The 14,543-nt window shown below is 35.2% G+C and overlaps 1 protein-coding gene across 1 annotated transcript in view; it reads right to left on the reverse strand.

Annotated features, from left to right (window-relative positions):
• BIRC6 (baculoviral IAP repeat containing 6) overlaps positions 1 to 14,543 on the reverse strand; it is a 268,208-nt gene that overhangs the window by 14,092 nt on the left and 239,573 nt on the right. Inside the window, 5 exon segments of the mRNA XM_029231389.1 lie at positions 2,960 to 3,037; positions 5,984 to 6,145; positions 8,338 to 8,555; positions 11,233 to 11,343; positions 12,003 to 12,148. Coding sequence (XP_029087222.1) covers positions 2,960 to 3,037; positions 5,984 to 6,145; positions 8,338 to 8,555; positions 11,233 to 11,343; positions 12,003 to 12,148 — 715 coding nt within the window.

Below are 14,543 nucleotides of genomic sequence, written 5' to 3' on the forward strand. Positions count from 1 at the left end.
TATAAAGCAGTATAACACACAAAAAACTACAGGCCAATATTTCTTAGAAATATGGATACAAAAATCCTTAAGAAAAATACTAGCAAACTGGGACTTCCCTGGCAGTCCAGTGGTTAGGACTCGGCGCTTTCACTGCCTGGGCCAGGGTTCAATCCCTGGTTGGGGAACTAAGATCCTGCAAGCCACTCAGCATGGCCTACATATATATATACACATATATATATACACACACACTAGCAAACAATCCAGCTACATACAAAAAGAATTACACACCATGACCAACTGAGCTTTATCCCAAGAAAGCAAAGTTGGTTTATATCAAAAAATTAATATATCATAATAATAGAATAAAAAATAAGAATAATACAATCATTTCAATAGATGCAGAAAAAGCATTTGACAAAATCCAACATCTGTTCATGTTAAAAATACTCAAGAAACTAGTAGAGGGGAATGTCCTCAACATGATGAAGGGAATTTATGAAAAATCCACAGCTATTATCACACTCAATGGGGGAAGACTGAAAGTTTTCCCCTAAGATCTGGACAAAACAAGGCGATTCACTCTTGCCACAGAAAAGATACAGCCTCTCTTCTTCTTGCTCAAGTCAATTTTGTCACAGATCTGGAAATCTATATTCACTAAACTATCTAAAATGTAGAGAAAGTCATATAATAATGGTATTATTTGTAAAACTAAAATAATAAAAGTGAAACATTTAGTCAACAGTGGTTGAAATAGTTCAATTATACTATATGAACTCAAAAGATTATTACATAGCATTTACAAATTATAAAATTGTAAACGGGGAAGATGGATATGCTCTAATGTTAGGTGAACAAAGCAATATACAAATAATTATCTACTATGTTAATTATGACTATGTAAACTATGTATATGACAAAAAACCCTAAAGGGAAAATACAGAAAAGATCATACTTTATGTGTAGTAAGGTTTCAAAGTTGTAAAATTTAAACACTTCAGAATAAGTTTCTTTATTTCACAGGATTTTTGGTATATATTAGACATACAGATAATATAAAAGTTAAAAGCCAATCCAATTTTAAACTAAAAAACTTTGAAAACTGTAAATTTATTTTTAAAACTACATAAATCCAACAAAAATTTCAAAAATTGATTCCACTTCTCAGGTAAGTCTAATTTACTTCATGAAAAACAGGATATCTCTGAGTTTCCTTTCAGAGTAAAACTGATCATAAAAATAGTTTCTGTTGACAAGAGTAACATACATGTAGACAAATATTTTAAGGTTTTTGAACTAGAATTGACAATCATTTCTTTTTTAGTTTTTTAAATTGAAGTATAGTTGATTTACAAGGTTGTGTTAGTTTCTGGTGTACAGCAAAGCGAATACATATATTCTTTTCATATTCTTTTCCATTATAGGTTATTACAAGATACTGAATATAGATTCCTGTGCTATACAGTAGGACCTTGTTGTTTATCTATTTTATATATAGTAGCCTATAGCTGCTAATCCCAAACTCCTAATTTATCCCTCCCCCTACATAATCATTTCTCAAATGAAGAAGTATTATAGTTACTTGGGGGAACATTCTAGTAACTTCCTTAGTTACTTTGCATGAATCATATAATCTCTGTTTTTCTTGAGTCTCCATATTAGCACAAAGGAAAAACTTATATTACAGTACTATTTAATTCACGGGGCTGCTTCAAGGTCTTTTCAGAGAACCTAAAGAAGTCACATCCTAAAGAATGATTTTTCATCTCTCTTTTACCTAATTCAATGTAAGAATGTAGGAAAAGAATCCTTTCAAGGTAGGTCAACTTTAACAGGCTTACCTGGGCATAATTTATGGTGGTCTTTCTTAAAATAAACGCTAAACTGCAAATGTGAGTTTAAACTATCATGCACCAACAGTGGTTTATTTCTGTTTCCTCAATGATCAAGCAACAAAGTTAATTCCTATTATTAATATGTCTGTCTCTTTGCTGGAATTCTGAACTATTAAGATAAAGCATCAGCAAAGAAAATTTGATGGGATACTATATAACATTTTATGTACTCAAATGGCTTGTGAAAATTAACTTAAAAAATTCAAGACTATGAAACATGTGTGCTAAGTGCTCTGCCAAATAAGAATGGCAAATCCCAAGTTTTATGAATTCCAGGACAGTACTTCTAAACCTCAGATGAGACCCATTATTTTTTTATTTTTATTTTAAAATTTATTTATTTTATCTTTGGCTGTGTTGGGTCTTCGTTGTTGCATGCGGGCTTTCTCTAGTTGCAGCAAGTTGGGGGCTATTCTTCATTGCGGTGGGAGGGCTTCTCATTGTGGTGGCTTCTCTTGTTGCAGAGCACGGGCTCTAGGAGCGCGGGCTCAGTAGTTGTGGCCCACGGGCTCTAGAGCACAGGCTCAGTAGTTGTGGCGTACAGGCTTAGTTGCTCCGCAGCACGTGGTATCTTCCCGGACCAGGGGTCGAACCCGTGTCACCTGCACTGGCCGGTGGATTCTTAACCACTGCGCCACCAGGGAAGCACCGAGTCCCATTATTAACTAGATTACAGAAGAATCATATCATGTGTGGAGAGATATGTAACACTAGTAGTTATTAAATTCTACTCACCTGAGTTTGAGCCTTATAGTGACTGGGAGATGGAAGAGGCTAATCTGTCTTGCCTGATCTTGTTGCACCAGAGTGTACTTTAAGGCAAGTTAGGGATTTTTTAAAAGGGAATTTTGACAAAAAGAAAATTCTAATGTCCTAACTTAAGATTCTAAACTCAAAATGAGCTATAACTCCATTGTACTAACTGCTCAGCTATAAGCTATTTAGTATGTACTTCCTATCAATCTAGCTTTTTATTTTTTATGGTTTACTATGTTTATTCTTGGTCGCTAAAAAAAAATGTTCTTAAACCAAGATGGTTCCTTATTTTCTAAGTGAAATTGTAAGAGAAATTTGTTTACTTGCAAAAAGCTTGAGGTCTGAGGATTCCACTTCTCTTCTGGTCTTCCATGCCATGTATTTAAGATGCTTAAACAAACCTGAGGAAGAAGGGGGAGAAGTATAAACAGGATTGAAAGGAGTGCTTTTTAAAAGTAATCTGCCTGAACTAGAAATAAAATTGAAATGTTATTATGTCAAAGTATCTCAGTTTTATGTACCCCCAGAAAACCCTAAGGGTTGGTCTGTTAAAACAAACTGGTATCTTCAAATGTGATCCAGATCTGTGTGGCATTACAATTTCTTCATAATGAAAAGTGAGTTAGCAGCTATTACACATTAATACAAATAACATATTTTTTAATGAAAAATAACTCTTTTACAAACAACAAAAAAATTTTTGGTGAGGAAAAGTGGTATTGTTTTACATTTAAGAAAATCTCTTTCAAAATTCTGTAAATTTTGAAAATGGGTTATAGCTTAATAGAAGAGATCTTTTTTTTTTTTTTTTTGTGGTACGCAGGCCTCTCACTGTTGTGGCCCCTCGCGTTGCGGAGCACAGGCTCCGGACGCGCAGGCTCAGCGGCCATGGCTCACGGGCCCAGCCGCTCCGCGGCATGTGGGATCTTCCCAGACTGGGGCGTGAACCCGTGTCCCCTGCATCGGCAGGCAGACTCTCAACCACTGCGCCACCAGGGAAGCCCAGTAGAAGAGATCTTGATTTCATACCTGCCTCTACATTCGATTTGTTGTTATATATTGCTTTGCTTGAAATGTATGAATAAAATCTGGCCTCACGCAAACATGAAGTGGGAAAGGGGAGGACCCTGCAGATTCCCTGAAGGGTCCTGAGGATCCCCAGCGTTCCTCAGAACAAATTTGAAGACGCATTAGTTATTTGTTCACTCAAAGAGCAAGAATGAACTCAAAGCATCTGCCAAACACAGGTCAACAGTCACTCCAGGAAAAAGAGAACCAGGGACATGTTATCTGTACTTGTAAACTAATAATTTCATGTAATGGGCAACAGATTTAGAAAATGAGTGGTCCTTAAAAAAGCAGAGAAGTCCATCTCCTTGCTATTCTTTTAATGCTCTGTGAAAACAATAATGCAAAATACATCAATTTGTTTAGTAGATAAATTCATTAATAATTTTAAAAGACTTGTATCTGAACAGTTTTGTGAATTATTGTTTGAAGCACTATCATACATACCATCCCACCTGGTTTTTAGAGCATCCCTGTGACTACCAATGGCAGGGATCTTCTCCCTAACTACAGATCTAGATCCCAAGGTTAAATGTTAGTCCCAATGTATAATAGAACAGACTACACAATTCAGGGTACTGGAATCTCAAACTCTAAACCTCTTCCCTATACCAGTAAGTCTTAAGGAAGTAATTTCTATTTTTTTAAAAATTAATTTATTTTTGGCTGCATTGGGTCTTCGTTGTTGCACGTGGGCTTTCTCTAGTTGCAGCGAGTGGGGGAGGGGCTACTCTTTGTTGTGGTGCACAGGCTTCTCACTGCGGTGGCTTCCTTTGTTGCAGAGCACGGGCTCTAGTAGTTGTGGCATGTGGGCTCAGTAGTTGTGGCTTGTGGGATCTAGAGCGCAGGCTCAGTAGTTGTGGTGCACAGGCTTAGTTGCTCTGTGGCATGTGGGATCTTCCCAGACCAGGGCTTGAACCCAGGTGCCCTGCATTGGCAGGCGGATTCTTAACCACTATGCCACCAGGGAAGTCCAAGGAAGTAATTTCTTAAATAATTCTTAACATCTACACTTAAACTCTATTCAAGTTCCAGACTCTCTCTTGAATAAAGTCAACATTGCTACTTTGTCTAATTTGCCCAGTTATAAAAGACCTGTTCTTTGCTTTCCCCAACAAAGTAAGGTTTACCTCTGGTTAAGTATCCTACAATAAACCCAGAAAATGAATTCCAATTTTATGATTTGAGCTTATGGTGAAGACAAAATGATAACTTGTAAGCACAGATCGGAGGCAGGCTGCACTTTTTAAAAATAGGAAGACAAAACCAAGGGAAAACTTGGGCCATCTTTAATAAACCAGATCAACTTCAAGCATCTATTATTCTCACATCATGAAAGAGTCTGTTTATGAAATCGAGAAATTTCTTCTGACCTTCTCGTAATTTTTAAACATTAAATACTCTCAGCATGGAATTTACTATTGAAATTTCATCAAACTGTCCAAAATTACTTTGAAAGGTGATGATTATTCTTTTAAATTGAATTTTTAAAGGTTTATTGCCATATGAAATGATTTTTATTATACCTCTTCGTGAACTATTTTTGTGGAGACAGGAATGCATCTTCCTACTTACAAGAAAATATAAAACATTTTAACACAAATTAAACTTTAAAAATAATGGTACACAATGGTACGTATCATAGAAAACATGGATAGTATCTTCAGGTAATTGTGAAAAGATAACTGGAATTGAAGATATAGAAAGTAAACAGGGGCTTCTCTGGTGGCGCAGTGGTTGAGAGTCCGCCTGCCGATGCAGGGGACGTGGGTTCGTGCCCTGGTCCGGGAAGATCCCACATGCCGCGGAGCACTGGGCCCGTGAGCCATGGCTGCTGAGCCTGCGCGTCCGGAGCCTGTGCTCCACAAAGGGAGAGGCCACAACAGTGAGAGGCCCGTGTACCGCAAAAAAAAAACAACAAAAAAAAAACAAAGTAAAAAGACAGTAAAGAAAGGTGAATGGCAAAGACAGGCATCTGGCTCTATTATCTTCTGAGTGGAGATAGCTCTCAATTGGCCAAGGAATGTGTTGAATAAGTTAGTCCCTCACAATAACCCCTTAAGACTATAAGTGCTTTGTAACACTGTTGTGTTTCTGCCATTTTTGGTTCCTTCTCTCTCATTCCTCAGGCTAATTTTTGCATACAGGGAAAAGAAGCACAAAGAAACTTATGTACTTTTGAAAAGATGATAACTAAAACAAAATTTCTGTTCAAATTACAAAGAAACTTTGGGTTACAATACTTTGGCATTAGAAACAAAAGACTGCAATTACATTACCTTGCCATCATTATAAAGGTTTGGATTGAATCGCACACTATGACCACCAGTCGTCTCTAGATTCACAAGAGGAGGTGAGCTGGGATAATCTTGAGGAAAATAGACATCAAACTCAAAGCAGCCATTTGCATAAGGAGTGTCTGCTGGACCAGTTATCAGAACCTAGTATGCACATACAAACACAAAAGCCTGTGTTACTATTCCTAAATGCTACTATTTAGAAAAACGATTCAACATGAAATAAGAACAATCTTCTTACATCCTATATACATCTCTACCAAAATGTGTTAAAAATGAAGTTAAAAGTTAAAAACATACACAGGACTAGGAAACAGTTTTAAATTACAATTAAAGTGATTTGGTTTTGGTGAAAATGGGCTTTTAAAAGAGAGATGCCCAATTGGCAGCAGGAAAGCTTACCTTAACAGCAAATACCTTTTAAAATATTAAGTTACTTTTTTTCTAAGAGCTTTCCTTCACGATCTCTACATTACTGTCAACAATTTGAGATTCTAGGTATATTCATTATCATATCTCAAAGGTATGAGAGTAACTTTCTGCTTCAAATCTTCAAGTTAATGTTTTAAGAAATAGCTTACTTTTTAAAAAAATAAATTAACATTTAAAAAATAAATTAATTTTATTTATTTATTTTTGGCTGCGTTGGGTCTTCATTGCTGTGCACGGGCGCTCTCTAGTTGAGGCAAGCAGGGGCTACTCTTCGTTGCGGTGGCTTCTCTTGATGCAGACAGAGCATGGCTCTAGGCATGCGGGCTTTAGTAGTTGTGGCACATAGGCTCAGTAGCTGTGGCTCGCAGGCTCTAGAGCACAGGCTCAGTAGTTGTGGCACACAGGCTTAGATGCTCCACAGCATGTGGGATCTTCCCGGACCAGGGCTCGAATCTGTGTCCCCTGCATTGGCAGGTAGATTCTCAGCCACTGTGCCACCAAGGAAGTCCAAGAAATAGCTTACTTTTAAATATTTTCTTCTGGGATAATGAGACAAGTAGGTAAGAGGAATAAATGTTTTCACCTAACAACTTATGATAAAAAGGTTCTGAGAGAACAGTAGGTGTGATGTTTCCCTTAGGGTTACTGGTAGTCCAAAAAATAGCAGAGAACCCAACAGTGAGTGTCAGAATTATTAAATGAATTATGTTTGAGTCAATCAACAGATATTTAGTATACAAGACATGAGCAGCAAAGCCTCGGGTCCCGAACAGCTGTGCGTGGAGACAAGTGGTACTAGAGTCCCATTCTGTGACAACTCTGATTTATATTTTGGGGCTCCAACTTGGGATCCTTTATGTGAGGTACAGCATAATGCTTAACAGTCACAAGTTTGAACTTGTGTGGTCTATTTAGCAATAAAATACTTCCCTAGACAATCATACAATAATCAGCTCTACTGTTTGTAACAAGGAAAAGTGTGATCAATAGGCAAGGTCTATGAGATTTCTACTGAAAAGTTATCCAAAAGAGCAAAACAAAAATGCAAACAAGCAAAAAACCTTTTTCAAATCAATGGGTCAATAGTTTTAGCTGTGTATCTAAAGAAGACACAATATTTAATCCATGAATTAAATCAAGTAAAGAAAGGTTCCTCCCACCCCAGGCATCAAATCTTTAAAAATTACTAGCTGCAGCGTCTCTTGGAATTTAAGGGCAGATCACCACAGTGTTAAAACATAAAGCTGCTGGTTTTATTTATTATTGTACTACCATTACTTAAATCATATGAGTCTGTAAACACATAAATTTCCTAGAAAAGAAAAAGAGAGAAAAAATTTTGAAGACTGATAGTATAAAACATGAGAGAAGTATTCTGGATTACAAGGAAGAAGTCCTGTAACTTTTTTTCAACAGACCAGCATTAAATCCTTTGATAGTATGTTCTAAAACTATGACAGGCTACACACAGCCTTTGTTCAGGGAAGGTATCTTGGTATTTTCTTCTAAATCTTTATTTTGAATAGTACTCTCATCCACATACTCTGAACTAACATTAGAAAAGGACTCCCTTGGGCTTCCCTGGCGGCGCAGTGGTTGAGAGTCCGCCTGCCGATGCAGGGGACACGGGTTCGTGCCCCGGTCCAGGAAGATCCCACATGCCGCAGAGTAACTGGGCCCGTGAGCCATGGCCACTGAGCCTGCGCTCCGCAACGGGAGAGGCCACAACAGTGAGAAGCCCGCGTACCGCAAAAAAAAAAAAAGGACTCCCTTCACTGATGTCCAAAATGGTCAACAGAATTTTTATTAAATTTATTTAAATTCATGTTATTTCTAGTGCTTTATATGAATACTTGAATAACTGGATTAGCCAGGGAAATAGGAAAAAAAGTTGTTTTTTCTACCTTCATGATGTCAAGTCGCTCCTCATCACAGCGCACAAAAACACTAGAGGACGATGAAAGAGGCAGTGAGGTTGACAGCGTCACAGCTTCCTGTGCAAGGCGGCGGGCTCTGGCAGCACTGTTAGCATCGTTTGCATTTTTCACCTGAGACATGTAGTGGTAGTTTACTTTAAAACCCAATTTCCCATCTTCATCTTCAGAAACCATCTCAAACGTATCTAAAAGAAAAGAAAAAAAAAAAAACACTGAAAAAAAAAAAAAAAGAACCAGAATGGAGGATAGCTGTCATAATAACAAAAAATTACAAATAAACAAATCACTAACCCTTCTTCCCCCACAAAATGGAGAGGACTGCAATGTGGAAGAAGAACAAACTATAAATGTTTACGTAATACCTACATATGTGTGTTAATGCTGCTAGAGCGATGGAATATGTCATGGAAGCAAAGGAAGAAATCAACTTAAATTTACAATTTGGCAGGCAGATTATATAACATCAAGCATTTAAATCACAATGCAAAGTAGTAGATCATTTATTCTTAAAATGAATGGTATATAATGTTTTTTGCCAAAATATTTCAGAACATGAAATGCCAAGAAGTATTTCATTATATTTCATTTTTAAAAAGAGAATAAGTCTTTATATATTTGCACTGATTTGGAATCAGAAAACAGAAATGACAGGCTGAAGTTTATTTCTGTATTACTTTTGAAATTTAAGTTAATAGGATAAAAGAGGATTATTAGGGAAATCTTTGAAGTACTTTGGCAGAATATAAGTAATGGGTTAATTCTTAACCATTTATTCAGGCAGATTTGGAAGGACTTAAAGTTATGATTTACTTATAAGCTATATGTCCATACAAAATAGAAAGAAAAAAAGTGGATTTGAACTACATCTCTAATTCAGATTAACCCTACTCCACCAATGGATGAAAACAAAGATATTTAAATATCTTATAAAACTAAATTAAAACCACCTACTGATACAAGGGCAAATACAAAGAAACAATGGTAACTTTTGATCTTGTGTTCATACAATTCTAAATATACAGAAAAACATGAAAACTACATTATAATTATCATTAATGCAGTAAATTTTACCAAGAACTTACTAAGTGCTAGGTCCTAGGCTAGGCTCTTTCAGTTAAATAATAAACAGGAAAATATATCTGCCTTCAAGAAGTTTATAATCTAGAAAAAAGGGGAAGACCTATAAACAGTGTCATGGGTCTGTGCACTACAAATGTACTATGTCTCAACAAGACTTCTGAGTAGTTTCTATCAGTAAAGTTGTAAACCAGAGTTATTTCATCTGCTCAACTCTGCTGCCTTTCACATAATACAGGGATAAATTTCCTTTGAGTTTTATAAACAGCAATCCACCAGATACATACATGAGCTTATCCCCACGCCTGGAGGAAATATTTATATCATATATCTATAAGAAAACAGGGTCTTCTAATACCAAAATTTTATTAAAATATACAATCGAAGATAATGGCTAGTTGCTAAAAACCTACATACTGCTTGATTCAGCAATTCCTCTTCTATTAATTTGTCCTATGGAAATAATCCTGGATGTGTACAAATATTTATATGCAATAATGCCCACTGAGATGTTGCAGACGTTACTAAAAAACTGGAAACAACCTAAAGGTCTAGTTATTGGTTAAACAAATGAGAGTACTTTATATGAGAATATTAGGCAGTCAAGGACTTCCCTGGTGGTCCAGTCATTAAAAATCCGCCTGCCAATGCAGGGCACACGGGTTCAAGCCCTGGTCTGGGAAGATCCCACATGCCGAGGGGCAACTAAGCCTGTGCACCACAACTACTGAGCCCACGTTCTAGCCCCTGCTCACCACAACTAGAGACAGCCCGCATGGAGCAACAAAGACCCAGCACAGCCAAAAAAAATTTTTTTTAAATATATAAAGTACTTTAAAAAAATAATTAGGCTTATAAAAAATAATAGACAGTCAATAAATATCAAGTTGTATAAGAATCGTGATATGAGAAAATACTTGATACATAAGTTAGAAAACGCAGTTTACTAAAAAACAACACAACAGAAAACCCGTTATTTTTTCTAAATTATTCTAAAAGTCAATGGATAGCAAAACTCAATTACATTTAAAGTCACGTCCAACTGGCAGAGTTGATGATTTTAAGTGATATGAGAGAAGCCTCCTGGCTGACTAACATTAATCAAAGGCTCTGGCCTATGACTCTGACAGTTATGACATAAATCTACATTTTTTTTTGGACTCCTACTTTGGTGTTCTTTTTAATATAGTCAATGTCCTTTGGGCTGGTTCTCAAGAATGAAAAAGAGGGACATACAATAATAGTTAATAATGGTCATCAAAATTTGGAATTCTAGTGTTTATTCCTAAACCAGCACCTTATGAAGGGTGCTTATATGATCTTTTCATCAGTCCTTACTTGTCAAGAGTTTGGGAATGGGAAACGCTACATTTTCCAAAGGTATATCCCTTGGAATTCTAAAATGGTAAGAGTAACAGACTTGGTTCAAAGTCCCAGGTCTTGGCTTCCTTCAGGCAAGGATATGCAGACATGGAGGGGTAAAGAAAGAAAACCACTTTCTGCCTGTTTGTTAGACATTTGGCTTTGTTTTTTTCCTGGTTTCTACCGAATCATGATTTCCAAACATAACTATAAACACAGATATAAATTCAGAGATAGAAAGATGATAAAAATTTTTGCATGTGTGTATATATAAACATACATACACACATATATAGAGTATATGAATAATTCATGGTAAAAGCAAGTTTGAAATTCTTTAATTTTACCAGAATACATTTCAATAGCACTATTAAAAAATGTAAAATGAGAGCTGAAGAAATAAAGAGTACAATTTCAACTTACCAAACTGTAATTTCTTCATGACAGCCACATATTTTTCTTCAAGTGATTTCAATACTGATAAAGGTTTGGGTTTCATAGCCACCTTCTTTGAATATTCACCTAGTTTTTTTTCTGTTATTTAATATTTCAAGATAAATAACATAAGTATACATTTTCGAAGAGTAAAACGAAAAAACTATTAACTTCTAGAGTTCAGAATTTGAATTCTGAAAAATTACCAAACTCTTCATAATTATCTTCCTATTGTACCATTTTAAAATTAAAAGATTTCTTTCTATTTCATAAAAATAACTAATAGGGCTAAAAATCTTATCAATTTTAAAGCTTAAATTCTTAAAATGCTAATTAGATTTCATCTATTCAGGCAAAAACAGCAGAAATAAAGCAATAGATGATGAAGAATCATTTATTTCTTCCATTGCTAACATGTGAAAATGCCAATTTTAACTGAATTCTTACACACTATTAATGTACTGTTTTCTATCTAATACAATTGCATTTTTCAATTTTATAACTTTCAGTGGGAAGAGAAATTTATAATGCATGCTGTCAGCCTACCAACAGTCTTAGAAATCATACACAGTAGAGATAAATATTTTAAAATTAGAGACTATACATAATTAGCTTGAAAACCTGACATAGAACAGAATCTTTAAGTAAATAACTTGCTGGAAAACCATTAACATAGAGGGAAGAGAAGGCGGTTTTCAGTAGTAAATGAAACATCTTTGTATCAAAAGAAAAGGAGCATAAAGAGAATAGTGCTGTACCTTGATTTGCTTGCCGCAAACTGGTAGTGGCTGCATAAACAATCTCAGCAGTCCTCTGAATGTCTGGCACCAAAAGAGTAAGTCCTTCTGGCTCTTGATCAGATGCATCTGGTTTTACTCCTGTTTTAACATTTTCCCTTTTAGATCTGAAAAGGTTTTTTTAATATGGAAAGAAATGCAAGGAAAATTAAGATTTTAGTTTTGAAAAATAAATACTTCCATAAATCAGTAACAATTTAAAAATCAACATGATAGTCTGCATTTCATTTGACATACACATGATATATACCAGGAGTGGTTTAAATTAGATTCATTTTGAAACCATAGGATAATGCCTAGCATAATAACCAAAGTTTCCGGTAGGTAGTCTCTTCATATGCAAAAACAGACAAGAGTTAAACACTGTAGAAATGTCATACTGTAAAAAGACCCCAATACCTGGTATGTCCTTCGATCCACACCTTTAAAAACATACTTACAGTAACTATGTACCTAGAAGTAGAGAAATCACTTCTATATCTAAAAGTAAAAGATCCTCTGCCTTCTAAGACTTGGGAATCAAAGATCCATAGGTGGTTTTTCAGTTTAATACTATTTGTATTTCACTTAGAGTATATTAATTTCCAAGGGGGGGGGAGAAAAAGAAAAATTCCAGAATAAAGTGCAGGTTCACTACTAGGTAACTTAATATAATGTGCTTCTATACACTGAATCTTTATTTAAACGTTAAGTTTTAGGGCATAATCATTTTAAAGATATTCTTCTGTATTCCCTATTCAGGGTCTAATACAGACTCAAATTAAATTTTCTAGGTGAATGCAGTAGCATTTTATTAACAAGGTTCACTAAAAACAGCAACTAAATATCAATTTCCTTTTTTCTATTTCAACTCTCAGCATGTTTTATTCACATCATCATTACACTACTTCTTAGATGCTAAAAATCTACATCTTTGTTAATTCATTAAATAGATAATTTAAAACAAACTGAAATCACATATAAATAAAAGCGTTTAAAATGTTTATGCTAAGGTATGATCTAAACTACGCATCATTCATTTTTCTAGTTTGTACAGCTACTAACAAAAGGACATGGCTATTATATTAAAACAACATTTCACAAAGTGGGCATGGAGCCTTAGAGAACTATAAAAAGACTAACAGAAGATAGAAGAGTCTTTAACAAAATAATATCATGCAATCTATGTCCAAATAAACTGTTCTTTATCACAAAGACAAAAATCTGCTCAGAAGCAATTCAGTGCTTAACTTTAGGTAGATAGTAAGAGGTAAATTAAGAAGAGCCACTCAGATGGATAACAAGGGTAACCGGATTTAGTGTTATGCATGAGTCTTGAATTGGCTCCCACAGTGTGAAAATCTAGCATCCACAGATATTTTTATACCACCTCATACACCACCTCACCTGGCAAGAGGATTTAACTTAAGAACCATAATGTGTCACTGGGTTACTGCTTTTTCTCCTATCCTCTCTTCTTATCTTCCCTGATGTATATGTGGGAGTCACAGAGAACACATGGCCAACTCTCATTTGCTACTCAGGAACCACTTGGTAGATGTTTTGCTGTGTATCATATTAGGCATCAACCTCTGTGTGTGAACATGTATACGAACATATATGTTTGCATATGTAAGTAAGGAGAATATAGTGAATGAATGTTTTAAGACTGAAATAGACATTTTACTGCTAGAATCAAATAACATACTGCATCTTTTATAGCTATGAAGTTAAGCTGAGACTACAGTTTAATAGTGAGTCTGACAATTTTTTAAATAAAGATATGATTCTGGTAGACAAGATCAAACAGATTCTCAAATTCTGCATTTACCAATGGCTGTTCACAAACTTTGTGAAACACTGAGAGTCAAGAAAAAACACTTAAGTTGATTGATAGTACCCCCTCTGAATTTATAAAGACTCTCTCTCTCCCCAGTTGCAAATGATTCTCTTCCTGGGGCTTAAAAAAATTCTTAATTAGAAGGGCCACTGAACAATAGGAAAACAACAGTAAGTAGTTTGAGAAAACAGAAGAGTTATGGTTACAGCTATAATAAAATAAAGATGGTTTCCTAAATCTATCATTAGTCAGTTGATCCATTATATTCTCAATAAAGATGTCACTTAAAGAAACATATCTTGCCAAGCAGAGAAGGAAGATTACAGGAGTGAAGCTCATTTTTCCAGAATTAGGGTATTTTCTCCTTGAAGAAACAAGAACCTCTGGCATGGAGAGTAAACTGCCTCAATGCAATTTAGAGCAAGTTACCCTCAGAAAACTACTGATTCTAAATTTCAAGCCCTATTCATGAATACCAATTTCCTAACTCCAGTTTTTAAAAGATGATTAGTAGGAGAAATCTCTATTATTAAAATACTGCAAATAGTTAGGATAAAAATTTTTGTTATTTTTGACCACAAAATTTTAAAAATGTTTAAGAATTGTGCAAAAAAATCCACAGAAATTTTAAAAACAGCATTTTTTACACCAAATGCGTAAAAGAAATAATCACATACATCTTG

The sequence above is a fragment of the Monodon monoceros genome, unplaced genomic scaffold (assembly GCF_005190385.1).
Source record: "Monodon monoceros isolate NGI ecotype Baffin Bay Population unplaced genomic scaffold, NGI_Narwhal_1 Super_Scaffold_19, whole genome shotgun sequence".
Taxonomy (NCBI): Eukaryota; Metazoa; Chordata; class Mammalia; order Artiodactyla; family Monodontidae; genus Monodon; species Monodon monoceros.